General features: G+C 42.7%; 1 protein-coding gene and 1 pseudogene across 1 annotated transcript; one reads left to right on the top strand and one right to left on the bottom strand.

Moving 5' to 3' along the window:
* Positions 1-8,606: 8,606 nt before the first annotated feature.
* LOC114209574 (SH2/SH3 adapter protein NCK1-like) lies at positions 8,607-9,951 on the top strand (annotated as a pseudogene).
* A 287-nt stretch (positions 9,952-10,238) lies between these two features.
* Positions 10,239-11,227, bottom strand: LOC114209502 (U3 small nucleolar ribonucleoprotein IMP4-like). The gene is given in 2 exon segments (XM_088023599.1): positions 10,239-10,486; positions 10,489-11,227. Coding segments are annotated over 2 exon segments (876 nt in total). The 5' UTR covers positions 11,197-11,227; the 3' UTR covers positions 10,239-10,318.
* Positions 11,228-15,577: the final 4,350 nt, after the last annotated feature.

The raw sequence follows: 15,577 nt of genomic DNA, 5'->3' as shown, positions 1-15,577 counted from the left end.
ACTTCCTGTAAAACAACAATAAACTCTTCATAATTAAAATCTACCGAATTACCATTAATTTATATTTGTAGTAGGTTAACTCTGATGGAACACAGGAAATTGTACAAAATGAGGGTCATTCTTTCTTGTGTGAGACATTTCCACACCCTGCAGGTGGTTTAGCATTCCTGGTTCCCACTCATTAAATACTAGTACTGCAGCCTCCAATCCTTATGAGGCATAAAAAGATCCCTACAAATATTAAAATACACTTTAGGATGTTGTCCACCTCTGCACAGATCGTCAACTAGACTAGACTAAACTTTCCATCTTGAAGATTCAATGCAACTTGCAAATGCCTGACTTAAAAACCAAGATCGTTAGGGCACCTGGGAGGTTAGGTCAGTTAAGCGTCCGCCTTCAGCTCAGGTCATGATCCCAGGGTCCTGGGATCGAGTCCCGCATCGGGCTCCCTGCTCAGCGGGGAGCCTGCTTCTCCCTCTGCCTGCCCCTCCCCCTGCTTGCACTCCCTCTCTCTCTCTGTCAAATAATAAATAAAAAATAAAGAACCAAGATAGTAAATATACTAAAACAGTAAATGCTTCACAACTGTTTTATAATCCAAAAGTTCCATGCAGAAAAGTCAAGCCCTAGAAGAATCTGACATACTCACTCAGGATTTGTTGCGGAAAACCCCAGGTGGTTGGGATAGCCAGTGAGCTCTGAAAGTTCTTCCCTTACTAACCAGAAATACAGGAACAACTGCTTCTATTGTTTTTATAACCTGTTTTACGTAAGTATGAGCCTCCTTCACTCTCTGTTCAAACACAACATACCTGAAGACACTGTTTAAATTCACCCCACCTGCAAGACTTTGTAGCATCACTTATGGAAGACAGGGCCATATTTCATATCATAATTTTCATGCTTAATTACCCTACCTTGAATGAGGTGACTTCAAGGAACCATCTGTTCAGAAAATAACCGGATGAACACTTGAGAGAAAACATGTGAAAGGGTAATTAATGTGGTAAGCTAAACAACGAGAAGACCTACAAAACCATATTTGGTTCATTTGCAAGATTTCATCAGACACTTCTCTTACCATAGCGTCTGTATAAAATTATGTGATGTGTGTATCAGGCCCTATCATTTGCAAAGCTATAGTCTTGCCAACAAGTTGGTAAACTCTGGCTTATTTGCCCCTGAGCTCAAAATCTAGACGGATTAATAGCATCAATAAATTAACCCTTCACAGCCTTAGTAAATTATGAAAAAAACAGTTTAACAGTAACTTCCTAGATTCATAAAATGCTCTTTTAATAAAAGTCAAAGCCATGTGTTTTTGCTATGTCTGTCACTCACAGGCCTCAGTTTACTCCAGACATTAAAGGAAATGGGTCGCATTTTAATTGTTTGCTACATCTGACTGTAAGATATCTACCACTGTGTATGTAGAATAAAATCTGGAGCACTGGAGCACCTGGGTGGCTCAGTCAGTTAAGCATCTGCCTTCGGCTCAGGTCATGATCCCAGGGTGATGGGATCGAGTCCTGCATCGGGCTCCCTGCTCAATGGGGAGTTTGCTTCTCCCTCTCTCTCTTCCTGCTGCTCCCCCTGCTTGTGCTCTCTCTCTCTCTCTTTCTCTCTTGCTCACTCTCTCTCTCTCTCTCTCAAATAAATAAATAAAATCTTAAAAAAAAAAATCTGGGGGACTAAGCCACAATACATTGATGGTGCTTGTCTCTAGAAGCTGGGATTATATATAATCTTTATTTTCTTTTTTATATTTTGCTGGGTTTTTTTCTTTTCTTTTCTTTTTTCTTTTTTTTTTTTAGAGAGTGAGAGCGTGTGTATGCAAGTAGGGGGGTGAGGGAGGGGCAGAGGGAGAGGGAGAGAGAAAATCTTAAGCAGCCTCCATGCCCAGGAAGGAATGGAGCTCGATCTCACAACCCTGAGATCGTGACCTGAGCTGAAACCAAAGAGTCTGTCGCTCAGTTGACTGAACCACACAAGTGCCTCTTGCTGGGTTTTTTTCTAAAATTTTTTCACTAGGTATATTTTACTTTTATAATCAGAAATAAATGAATAAGTTATTTTTAAAAATATAATGTATTACTAGCAGAATGTTGACCAAAACGTGTTGTTTAAACATGTCTTTCTGAATGGAAATAAATAGCACCCTATAAAAAGTAGTGCAGAGAAGATAATGCACTGGAAAGATTAAAACCACCAACGATGCCAAACATTACCTGGGAAAACGAAGGTTTTAGATGTCGGGCAAATAAAATATCTGGCAATAAAAGTCATAATGCAGTCTATAAACAAAAACTTTACTATGAAGAATTAAGTTTAAAGCTAATTTCCTTTCCTTTCGAAACACTTTGTGTCATGAGAGCACTTTAAATCTCTGTTTTAAAACCTTTTTAGGGACGTCTGGCTGTCTCAGTCCAAAGAGCATGCGACTCTTGATCTTAGGGTTGTGGGTTCAAGCCCCACGTTGGATGTAGAGATTGCTTAAAAATAAAATCTTTAGATAAATAAACTTAAAAAAGCTTAAAAAAACTTTCAGTTACAGTATTTTTCAAGTAAGGTCTATCGACTGAATGCTTGTCTCCTGTCGTTTTCCCTCCTCTCCCCAAAGTCATGTATTAAATGTGAATTACCCAATATGGAGGGTATTGGTGGGAGAGACTTTGGGAAGTGCTGCATTAGTGCCTTAATGAAAGAGACCCCACCGAGCTCCCTGCCCCTTCCTCGGTGTAAGGACACAGCGGAAAGAAAAGACTCTGACATGAACCAGGAACAGAGTCCTCACCAGACACCCTATCTGCTGGTGCCTCCATCTTGGACTTCCCTACCTCCAGACTGTGAGAAATACATTTCTCACGTTTATCAGCCACCCACTCGGTCTGTCATAGCGGCCCAAACAGACTAGGAGAGCAAGGGTAAAGTTTTTCTATTTAGCTCCTTTCCTGAGGAATTCTTTTTTGCAGTAGTTGTGAAAGTTATGGGTTGTGGTGGCCAACAGCCCAAGATTGTGGGGTCTCAGTGGCCTCAGAGGTCTGCTCTCTTTATAAAACTCCCCGGTGGGCAAACTCTTCTAAATACACACATGTTGTCCAGCAGTGGTTGTCCAAGTGTGATCCGGGGATGCCTGAGTTTCCTAGAGACCTTTCGGGGAGGGTCTATAAGGTCAAAACTATTTGCACTACAAACAATTATCTGGCCTTTTCATCCCTGTTCTTACACTAGCCTACAATGGCATTTGCTGAAAACTCCCCGTAACAGGAAGTATCACAGCAGAGGGAAAGCAGAAGCAGCTAGGAGACTCTAGCTGCCTTCAATTAAACAAGACGTGAAAGAGATGCACAGGGGTGCCTGGGTGGCTCAGTCGGCTAAGCATCTGCCTTTAGCTCAGGTCATGATCCCGGGGTCCTGGGATCGAGCCCCACGTTGGGGAGCCTGCTTCTCCCTCTCTCTGCTGCTCCCCCTGCTTGTGCTCTCTCCCTGACAAATAAATAAATAAAATCTGTCAAAAAAAAGAGAGAGAGAGAGTGTCACGGATTCTTTTATTCATGAAATTGCTTTTTGTTTTGGCAAATAGTTATTTTTCTTAACTATAATGTTTTTAAACATTATGTTAGTGTGTGAGTTAATTATTAATTAATCTTGCATTTTCAGGGGTGCCTATGTGGCTCAATAGGTTGAGCGTCCAACTCTTGGTTTCAGCTCCAGTTATGATCTCCTGCATTATGGGATCGAGCCCCGTGTGAGGCTCCTCACTCAGCGGGGTGTCTGCTTGGGATTCTCTCTCTCCCCCTCCCCCTTCCCCCCAACTCATGCACTCTCTCTCTCAAATAAATTAATTAATTTTTCGTTTTGGTTTTAATGTCTAATGCAGAACCCACATAAACAAAAACTCTTTTAAGGTCTTCAATAACTTTTAAGAATGTAAAGCGTTTTTGTTGTTGTTGTTTTCACACAGAGAGAGACAGCGAGAGAGGGAACACAAGCAGGGGGAGTGGAAGAGGGGAAGCAGGCTTCCCACGGAGCAGGGAGCCCGATGTGGGGCTCGATCCCAGGACCCTGGGATCATGACCTGAGCCAAAGGCAGACACTTAACGACTGAGCCCCCCGGGTGCCCCAAGAACGTAAAGGGTTCTACCTCTTACACTGCTGGTGGAAATGCAAACTGGTGCAGCCACTCTGAAAGACAGTATGGAGGTTCCTCAAAAAGTTAAAAATAGAACTACCCTGGGCGCCTGGGGGGCTCAGTCGGTTAAGCGACTGCCTTCGGCTCAGGTCATGATCCTGGGGTCCCGGGATCGAGTCCCGCATCGGGCTCCCTGCTCAGCCAGGGGCCTACTTCTCCCTCTAACCCTCCCCCCTCTCATGTACTCTCTCTCTCTCTGTCATTCTCACTCTCTCAAAATAAATAAATAAATCTTAGAAAAAAAAGAACTACCCTATCATCCAGCAACTGCATTCCTAAGTATTTACCCAAAGGATACAAAAAATACCAATTCCAATGGACGCATGCACCCTATGTTTATAGTAGCATTATGTACAATATCCAAATTGTGGAAAGAGCCCAGATGTCCACCAACTGGTGAATGGATAAAGAAGAGGTGGTAATATATACACAATGGAATGAAATCTTGCCTTTCACAACAATGTGGATGGAGCTAGAGAGTATAATGCTAAGAGAAATAAGTTAGTCAGAGAGAGACAAATACCACATGATTTCACTCATACTGGGAATTTAAGAAAAAACAAATGGGGGGGGGAAAGAGAAAAACCAAGAAAAAGACTCTTACCTCTAGAAAACAAACTGATGGTTATCAGGGGAGACGTGGGTGGGGGATGGGTTAAATCGGTAATGGAGATTAAGGAGGGCACTTGGTGTGATAAGCACCGGTGTTGTATGTAAGTGATGAATCACTAAATTCTACTCCTGAAACTAATATTGCACTGTATGTTAACTAATTAGAATTAAAATAAAAACTTGAAACAGACAAACAAAAAAAGAATGTAATGGGTTCTAAAGACCAAAAAGCTCGAGAAGCACCGTTTCATATGGTATAATCGATCTGAACTCAGAAAGCACAGAGGGCTTAACATGTGAACATAATTATTATTAGAAATGGGCTTCAGGAAGTGTTTGGTTTTGCTCATGGAAGAAACAGACCAGTATAACATGGGCACACATTCCTGTAGTCTCAACTTGCCCAAATTAATTAATAAAATAATTTAGTAGGACAAGTTTCTATGCCAACACATGGGACTCTGCCACCAAACAAAAAGTCTCGTGGCTTCACTCTGACAAATACTGGGAAACACAAAACTTACTTTTTTTTTTTTTCATAGCTACAATCATTAGCCTAGACTGTCATCTATGAAGTGCTTGTGGGCAGGAAATTGCAATGACAGAATGTCAAGAAGGGTACAATACAGCCAATGATGCGTGAACACTCAAAGCTCTGATGATCCACCAACTATATCAAGCCAAAGGAAAATTCTCATTTGAACAAGTGTTGGTCTTCTTTTTTTTTCTTTTTTTAATGATACAATTTAGGGAGATGACACAGTTAATAGATGTATTTAGATGCATGAATTTTTGACGTTTTCATTATGAAAATTAAATACAACAAAGACGAGAGTATAGTACATTACATCCTGTGTGTCCATCCTCTGTTTCAACAGTTACTAACAGTTTTATCAATGTGGTCTTCTCTATCCACCACCCCACAACCCCACTTTTTAGCAGCAGTATTCAAAACAGATCCCAGTTCAGCCTGGGAAACATAGTCAATGTTATTGTAATAACGTTGTATGGTGACAGATGGTAACTACACTTATCATGGTGAGCACTTTGTAAGGTATATAAACGTCAAATTGCTATGTTGTACACTTGAAACTAATGTAATTTATGTCAACTATACTTCAATTTTAAAAATCCCGGACATTATATTATTTCACTCATAAATAATTCAACATGACTTGGTAATAAAGACTTTTAAAATTCTATCTAATAAAATGGTCAATACTTTCTTGGTACACAGTAATCTAATACCTAGTCCATGTGCAAATTTCCCTGATTATCTTAAAACTTCCATTTGCAGTGGCCTACCCCCCCTTTCCTTGGGATTCAAATCAGTTCCCCTGATTTTCTTTGTCTCTTAAATCTCTCTTAATCTCATTTGTTTGTTGAAGAATCCAGGTAATTAAAATGAATATTTTAATTCCATCATTAAGTAGAGAGGCACGAAGGGGCACCTGGGTGGCTCAGTCAGTTAAGTGTCTGCCTTCCACTCAGGTCATGATCCCAGGGTCCTGGGATGGAGCCCTGCGTCAGGCTCCCTGCTCGGCGGGGAGTCTGCTTCTCCCTCTGGCCCTCCCCCCACTCGTGCTCTCTTGCTCTCTGCTTCTATCTCTCAAATAAATAAATATTTTTTTAAATGTGATTAATTTAAGGGACGCCTGGGTGGCTCAGTTGTTAAGCGTCTACCTTTGGTTCAGGTCATGATCCCAGGGTCCTGGGATGGAGCCCCATATTGGGCTCTCTGCTCACTGGGGAGCCTGCTTCTCCCTCTGCCTGCCCCTCCCCCTGCTTGTGCTCTCTCTCTCTCTCTCTCTCTCTAATTCTGGTAAATAAATAAATAAAATCTTTAAAAAAATGTAATTCAAATTTGATACAGCTAACGATCTTTAACGAAAAGTAGGGGGGATGAGATAGGGCTTTTTTTCATTTAAAATAGAGTGGCAAATAACTTTCTCAAGTCACAGTTACTTTGCTTTGTTCTCTTTCTTTTTTTTTTTTAAAGATTTTATTTATTTATTCATGAGAGACAGAGAGAAAGAGAGAGAGAGAGAGAGAGAGAGAGAGAGAGAGAGGCAGAGGGAGAAGCAGGCTCCCAAGGAGCAGGGAGCCCTATGCAGGACTCGATCCCAGGACCCTGGGATCATGACCTGAGCCGAAGGCAGACGCTTAACAATCTGAGCCACCCAGGCGCCCGCTTTGTTCTCTTTCTTCCCCTGTTGCCTGAAGGAGAATGGGGGTTCTGAGGGAATGCAAGGAACCTCTGGGATGAGACGGGAGCTCCAGGAGGTCAAACCAATGTCAGAGTCGTCTACTTAGAGTGCTTCCGGCCTCCAAAGACAGCTTCAAAGGAGGCTGCTTTCGGTCCCAGCCTCCTGTACTGTCAGAATAGAGTACTGGCTCCTTGCTTACCCCACTCAAGCTATTCTATTTAGTTATTTTGGAACAAATTCAAAGGTATTCTGCCCTGATTCCGCCTTCAGGGCTGAGGCCCCCACAGCCCTGCTGTTGGGAACATTGGTGGCAATTGGCATCAGCCGCTGGGAGCTGCCTCTCCCAAAATTACATCCCTCCCAGAGGGCAGCCCCAGGCCAATGACCAGTTGAGGCCGGGATACAAAGTTCTGGTTTCTTTGCTTCAGCTGGGGCCAAAGCTGAAGGACCCAACCCGCTCTGGAGTTCACCACAGACTGGAGGACAGTCCAAGGCCTCACCTGCAACTGACATCGTGGGTCAACCTCTCCCTCTGCCCAGCACCGCCCTCTTCATCCCTGGGGGGTGAATCTCCTGAGCGCACTCGCTAATCAACCTTCTGTACTCATTTTTGTACTGGTCTGTTTCCAGCAAACTCTGTCTAAAATGGTTGGTTAAAGAAGCTTCTTCCCACAGTTATTCTTCAGCCGCTTGATTGCTTTCCAGAGGCAATCGTATGTATCAGTTTGTCATACATACTTGCAGAGACATTTCATGTAGTTCTAAACATACATGTATATATTCTGTCCCTCGTATATGTTTTTTAAACATATACCAGCTTTCAACCATTCTTTGCTTTGCTTTATTCTTTTAACAATATATTTATCTCTTAATAGTATGCTTTGCAAGACTGCCTTATTGGGCGCCTGGGTGGCTCAGTTGGTTGAGCGACTGCCTTCGGCTCAGGTCATGATCCTGGAGTCCCGGGATCGAGTCCCACATCGGGCTCCCTGCTCAGCGGGGAGTCTGCTTCTCCCTCTGCCCCTCTTCCCTCTCGTGCTTTCTATCTGTCATTCTCTCTCTCTCAAATAAATAAAATCTTAAAAAAAAAAAGACTGCCTTATTATTTTTGTTGGATGTTCACTATGGCGTTACCACAATTTATTTAACCATTACTCTATTATTATTGCATATATAAATTGTGTCCAATTTTTTTTTTATTACATGCCATGCTGTAAGATATCACTCTGGCCATGTATCTCTTTCTAAATATGTGATTACATCTCTAACACACAGAGTTAGAAGTCAAATTGTTGGGTCAGAGAATATGCATTTAAAATGCTGATTGATGTTGGGGCGCCTGGGTGGCTCAGTCAGTTAAACGGCTGACTCTTGATTTCAGCTCAGGTCATGATCTCAGGGTCGTGAGATCCAGCCCCACGTTGAGCTCTGCTCTGGGTGTGGAGCCTGCTTAAGGTTCTCCCTCTCCCGCGGCCCGCCCCTCTCCCGAGAGCTACGCGGCGGCTGAGCGGAGGCCTCGGGCCGTAACGGCCATCGTGGCGGCCGCGGCAGTCTCCCGGTGCCCTCTTCAGTGTAGCTGAAGCTGCTGAAAGATGGCAGAAGAAGTGGTGGTAGTAGCCAAATTTGATTAGGTGGCCCAACAAGAACAAGAGCTGGACATCAAGAAGAATGAGAGATTATGGCTTCTGGATGACTCTAAGTCCTGGTGGCGAGTTCGAAACTCCATGAATAAAACGGGTTTTGTGCCTTCAACTATGTGGAGAGGAAAAACAGTGCTCGGAAAGCATCTATTGTAAAAAATCTAAAGGATACCTTAGGCATTGGAAAAGTGAAAAGAAAACATAGTGCGCCAGATTCTGCATCTCCTGCTGATGATAGCTTTGTTGACCCAGGGGAACATCTCTATGACCTCAACATGCCTGCTTATGTGAAATTTAACTACATGGCAGAGAGAAAGGGTGAATTATCATTGATAAAAGGGACAAAGGTGATCGTCATGGAGAAATGCAGTGATGGGTGGTGGCGGGGTAGCTACAATGGACAAGTTGGATGGTTCCCTTCAAACTATGTAACTGGGGAAGGTGACAGTCCTTTGGGTGACCATGTGGGTTCTCTGTCAGAGAAATTAGCAGCAGTTGTCAATAACCTAAATACTGGGCAAGTGTTGCATGTGGTACAGCCTCTTTACCCATTCAGTTCGTCCAACGATGAAGAACTTAATTCTGAGAAAGGAGATGTAATGGATGTTTATTGAAAAGCCTGAAAATGACCCTGAATAGTGGAAATGCAGGAAGATCAATGGAATGGTTGGTCTGGTGCCAAAATCTATGTTACCATTATGCAGAATAATCCATTAACCTCAGGTGTGGAACCATCACCTCCGCACTGTGATTACATTAGGCCTTCACTCACTGGAAAGTTTGCTGGCAATCCATGGTATTATGGGAAAGTCACCAAGCATCAAGCAGAAATGGCATTAAATGAAAGAGGGCATGAAGGTGATTTCCTCATTCATGATAGTGAATCTTTGCCAAATGATTTCTCTGTATCACTAAAAGCACAAGGGAAAAACAAGCATTTTAAAGTCCAACTAAGGGGCACCCGGGTGGCTCAGTCGTTAAGCGTCTGCCTTCGGCTCGGGTTGTGATCCCAGGGTCCTGGGATTGAGCCCCGCATCGGGCTCCCTGCTCAGCAGGAAGCCTGCTTCTCCCTCTCCCACTCCCCCTGCTTGTGTTCCCTCTCTCGCTGTCTCTCTCTCTGTCAAATAAATAAAGAATCTTTAAAAAATAAAATAAAATCCAACTAAAAGAGACTGTCTACTGCATTGGGCAGTGTAAATTCAGCACCATGGAAGAACTTGCAGAGCATTACAAAAAGGCACCAATTTTTACAAGTGAACAAGGAGAAAAACTGTATCTTATCAAGCATTTGTCATGATAATGCTGACCAGAAGTGACTGTCTCACAGCTATAATTCATCATGTAATTAAAGACTGAGAAAATGTCAGTCCAGTCATGTTTGACTGGAAATCGCTTTCTGACCCTGCATGAGAATTGACTATAATACATAAGTATTTTTATTATAACTCAGCCCATACATATATACTACATACGCAAAGCATCTGCACAAAGCAGTTCCTTATCCTTGGTCTTCTGTTTTATTGTTTTCTTTGCCGTTTTTCTCTTTGCTTCTAATATTAAGGTTTTTGTTTTTGGTTGTTTTTTTTTTGGTGTGGCACATAGACTTTATTCTGACCGCTCCCCAAGTCCTGGGTCCAGGCCCGCGTCCTGACCAGCGTGTGGGTTCACTCAGCACTCAGAAAGACCCTCTTGCGTGCGGTATTGGTGTACGGGTGCCAGCGCCACTCCACATCTGCTATGGCCTCCTGCTCCAGCGTGCCCAGGCGGATCATGTACAACTTCAGTTCAAAGCGAGGCCCAACCTCGGTCAGCTCCACACTGCGGTGGCTGGTGACTTCCTATATACATGGTGCCGGAAGGAGATATAGTCATCTTGGTTTGCAAAGGTGATGACCCGGTGGCTGTCATCTTTGGGCACAGGGAACAGGTAACGGAGTATGTCGGAGACCTGCTTGCCTAGTTGGGAGGAGAAGCCATGCATGATGAGGTGAGGCTTGGCCTCGGACACGGAGCCCAGGTCAGGGATGTCGTGCCACATGACCACATTGCACAGTGTGAAGGAAGCAGTAGGGCCGAAGAGCAGGTGGCTGACAATGAGCCCCACAGGTGTGCCTCGATGTTCATGGACAACCAGCAGGTCAGTGACACCATTGGCTTTGCAGGCTCGCACCAGTGCCCCTACCTCATGCTGGCCATGGTTCATGCGTTGGGCACCTGGGAACACCAACTTCAGCTCCTTTGCAAACATCTTGAGACGGGAACTGGGGTCTCGGGAGATAGTGATCATGACCTTAGGATCCTCGACCCCTGCCCATCGATATTCATCATCCATGTGGTTGGTCACACCTTCACCGCCGGCGTCATCGAACTCCAGGGAACCCTGTAAGGCCAGAGCCTCCCGGCGTAACTCGGTGGGAATCAGGCGATTCTCTTCCAGGGCGCGCCGAACCTTCTCCTTCCTCTCCTGGGCGGTTCGCAGCGACTCCTCGCGGGCCTTGCGGTACAGGTACTCCCGGCGAAGACGGGCCTCACGACGCAGCATCCTGAGCGCGACTTCCACGTGGGTCCAGGAGAATGCCAGGGCAGCCGTAAGCCTCTAATATTAAGGTTTTATGTTTTGAAAAAATAATGCAGATCAAGTCTTTACCTGGAAGAATTAGTTGGTTTATTTTCTTTATTTCCTTGTACGGGCACCATATTAGTCACTTCTGCAATGGTTTCTCTTCAAATAAAATTGTTATATCAGTATATGGCGTATGCTAAAATAAATTTCTTGGACAATGTTTTTTTCTGTGACTAAATAGCAATAATAAACGGAAAATTAGAAATTATTTTCAGGTATTTGTTGCAAGCCATTGTAAATACCATGTTGTGTCTGCCATTTTTAAAAATTTATTCATTGTCTTCATTGTAAAGCAAAACAAATGGGACATACGTTTGAAAACGTATCTTGTACACTTTTAATTTACAGCTGTTGGAAACAAAAATCTCTAAATTTCTAGGATTTTGGGGGGTTGCTTCTTATCTGGTTATTCAAAAGAATAAAGCAGTCTCTGAGAAAAAAAAAAAGATCCTCCCTCTCCCTCTGCCTCTGCCCCCCTTCCCCGACCCTTGTTTCTCTCTCATAAATAAATAAATAAACAAAATATTGCTTGATAATGCCAAATTTGCCCTTCGTGGAAGTTGATGAGAATGTGTATCATGCTATACCCTAGCCAATGGCCTGAGTTATTCATATTTTTTATCTTTATCTATCTGATAAGGAGGAAATCATCTAATGATAGCGTTAACTTTCTACTGAGTCATAGAGAGTGTCTTGTGTTTAAAAAACATTTATAGGGGTGCCTGGGTGGCTCAGTTGGTTAAGCGACTGCCTTCGGCTCAGGTCATGATCCCAGAGTCCCGGGATCGAGTCCCACATCGGGCTCCCTGCTCAGCAGGGAGTCTGCTTCTCCCTCTGACCCTCTTCCCTCTCGTGCTCTCTGTCTCTCATTCTCTCTCTCTCAAATAAATAAATAAAATCTTCAAAAAAAAAACACACACACACACAAACTAAAAAAAAAAATTTATAATGAGCTTTTTTTCATGTACTGTCTGTTCATATCCATTGTTGATTTTTCTATTGGGTTTTTATTGTTGTTTCTTATCTTTTTGTAGAAGCTCTTTATATATTAGGAAATGCAATATTATAGTATAAGCTATAAATACTGTTTCATGATTTGTCATTTGTATTTAGACTTTGCTTTCGGTAGTTTCTGTCATGCTAATTTTTAAAATGTAGTTTAATTTATCACTTGTCTCTGGTTTCTGAGATTTGTGTTAAAGAGTACTAGGAGAAAAAGACTTTGAGATAAAACCCAGGATGTGCTAGAAAGGAACATTCTAATTAAAACGGTGGATAAGACTAAAACTATTCGCAATTATCACTGATATTTCTCCAAAGAAGACATGCAGATGGCCAACAGACACATGAAAAGATGATCATCATTTCTTACCATCAGGGAAATGCAAATCAAAACTGCAATGAGGCATCACCTCAAACCTGTCAGAAAGGCTAAAATCAACAACACAAGAAGAAACAGGTGTTGGCGAGGATGTGGAGAAAAAGGAACACTTGTGCACTGTTGGTGGGAATGCAAACTGGGGCAACCACTGTGGAAAACGGTATGGAGTTTCTTCAAAAAGTTAAAAAATAGGGGTGCCTGGGTAGCTCAGTCTGTTAAGCATCTATCTACCTTTGGCTCAGGTCATGATCCCAGGGTCCTGGGATCGAGGCCTGCATCTGTTCATGCTCTCTCTCTCTCTCGCCCTCTCTCTCTCAAATAAATAAAATAAATAAATAAAATCTTTAAAAAAAATCCCATTAAAAAAAAGTTAAAAATAGAGCTACCCGATAATCCTGCAATTGCACTACCAGGTATTTACCCAAAGAATACAAAATACTAATTCTAAGGGATACATGCACCCCGATGTTTATAGCAGCATTATCTACAATAGCCAAACTATGGAAGCAACCCAAGTGTTCATTAATAGATGAATGGATAAAGAAGATGTGACATGTATACAATAGAATATTACTCAGCCATAAAAAATAATGAAATCTTGCCATTTGCAATGACATGGATGGAGCTAGAGAGTATAATCCTAAGAGAAGTAAGTTAGAGAAAGACAAATACCATATGATTTCACTCATGTGGAATTTAAGAAACAAAACAAATTAGCAAAGGGAAAAAGAGAGAGAAAGAGACAAACCAAGAAACAGACTCTGAACCATAGAGAACACACTGATGGTTACCAGGGGGGGAGGAGAAGGGGTGATGGGTGACATAGGTGATGGGGATTAAGGAGAGCACTTATTGTGAGGAGCATCGGGTGATGTATGGACCTGTTGGATCACGATATTGTACACCGGAAACTAATATTACACTGTATGTCTACTAACTGGAATTAAACTAAAAACATAAAACAAAACAAAAAGAATTATCACCAATAACCTAATAAAAATCATGATCTTCCCTCTACCTCACCCTCTAAAACTCGTTCCTCTCATAGTCTGCCCCATTTCAGTAAGTGCCAACTTTATCCTTCTATTGGCTCAAGGATGGCCTAGGAATTCTCCTTGGCTCTCTCTTTCTCTCACATCTCACATACAACCCATCAGCACTTCTTATCAGCTCCTAGGGCTGATAAGAATCTGACCTCTTTCCAAAACTTTCACTATTACCCTAGTCCAGGTCACCGTCATGGATTATCTTAGAGGCACCTAAATGGTTTCCCTGCTTCTACTCTGGCTTCTACAGTTTACTTTCAAGCAGTTAGAGAGATCCTTTGAAAATATAATACAGATCACTGAACTCCTCTACTCCGCACCCTGCAAAGTCTACAGCTATTTGGTTTAGGGTAAAAGCCAAAGTCTTCCCAATGGCTTAGGGTCCACCAAGTTCCTCCAACCTCATCTCTTACCACACATTGCCTGGCTCACTCTGTTGTCTTTGCTATTTACTCCTAGAATGCTAAAAGTTTCTGCCTCAGGGCCTTTGCAAGTCTGGTGCCTGTCTTTAGAAGCTCAGTAGCCACAGCTCATTTTCTCCCCCCTTTTAGTATTTTGCTCAAATGTCACTTTTTCAGTGGGTCCCTCTGTGATCACCATATTCAGAACTCCAGCCCCCATTTCAACATTTTCTGCTACTCCTTGCCCCCCTTCCTACTCTATAGCTCACATATACATATGGCCTTCTGAATATGTTCTTTATTTATTTAATATCTTCATACCCTAGCCCTGCCACAACTCATTTAAGCTCCATGAGGGCAGAAATCTATTCCTGTTGTGTTCACTTTTTTATCCTTAGCCCTACAACAGTGCCTGTCAGATAATTAGGATGGAATGGATTTTGAATTTTACCTGAGGGATTTCATTTCTTAATTTGATTACACAACAGTGTACTGAAAAGTAGCTATGTGGATGGCTCTGCACTTGGAGCACTAGGAGGGGGGGAAAAAAACCACCAGACATATTTTTCATACGGAAAAAGTTTCAAAGAAGAACTGAGGCAGAGTATTAAAAAAGATACACATGGGGTGCCTGGGTGACTCAGTCAGTTAAGCCTCTGACTCTTGGTGTTGGCTCAGGTCGTGATCTCAGGGTCATGAGATTGAGCCAGGCGTTGGGCTCCACGCTCAGCACGGAGTCTGCTTGTCCCTCTCCCTGTTCCTACCCCTGCTCTCTCTCTCTCTTAAATAAATAAATAAACTCTCTTTTTTTTTTAAAGCACATATGTAGGAAAGCTTAAGCTTTTCCAGGTAGTTATATTAGAGGTGGGTGTAGGAAATAGATACTAGGAAATTAAACCTGAAAAATGCAAACTTTCTTAGTTTTAAGAGATTCTGGGGTTAGGTTACACCAAATTATACATGCAATAGGAAACCAGGACAAGACTTGAGCAGAACTTGATATGGTGGGAAATGAGTTTAGGTGCTTCATTTCCCAGTATGTCTAGGAGGCAATGGGGCTGGAAAGGCAGTTTAGAGCCTAATGCTTACCCTGTCAGTGAGAAAGCTTGAGGTCAACGATAGCGGCCTTCGAAAGGAGTCACATGAAAAATCCCGTGTATGCTGAATAAACATAAGCTAGCATATGATTGGCTATAGAAGGCAAAAGGGGGCGGGGGGTCAGATGGTGCTAAAATTTGAAGTGTAGGTGACCCTTACAGCATAGAGACGCCTTATGTAACTGCGTCTTGGATCCTTCAACATGTCCTCTGGTGCTTTGATGTATTTGTGTGTAAGGAGACTTGTGATCACTCCATAGACCCTCAGCGGAGAAAGCCAGCAATGCCTTGGCTCTAGCTGCTTAAGGAAGTACTTGTGCCCTTTACACTAGTAACAGGAGTACAAGGAATAAACAGCACAACCCCAGGGAGACA

The sequence above is a fragment of the Eumetopias jubatus genome, unplaced genomic scaffold, assembly GCF_037043125.1.
Source record: "Eumetopias jubatus isolate StellerSeaLion01/CBP00866 unplaced genomic scaffold, mEumJub1_p1.0 scaffold_5, whole genome shotgun sequence".
NCBI classification, from domain to species: Eukaryota; Metazoa; Chordata; class Mammalia; order Carnivora; family Otariidae; genus Eumetopias; species Eumetopias jubatus.
Note: the sequence above shows the minus strand (reverse complement) of the source record. Positions and strands in the feature narration are given on the sequence as shown.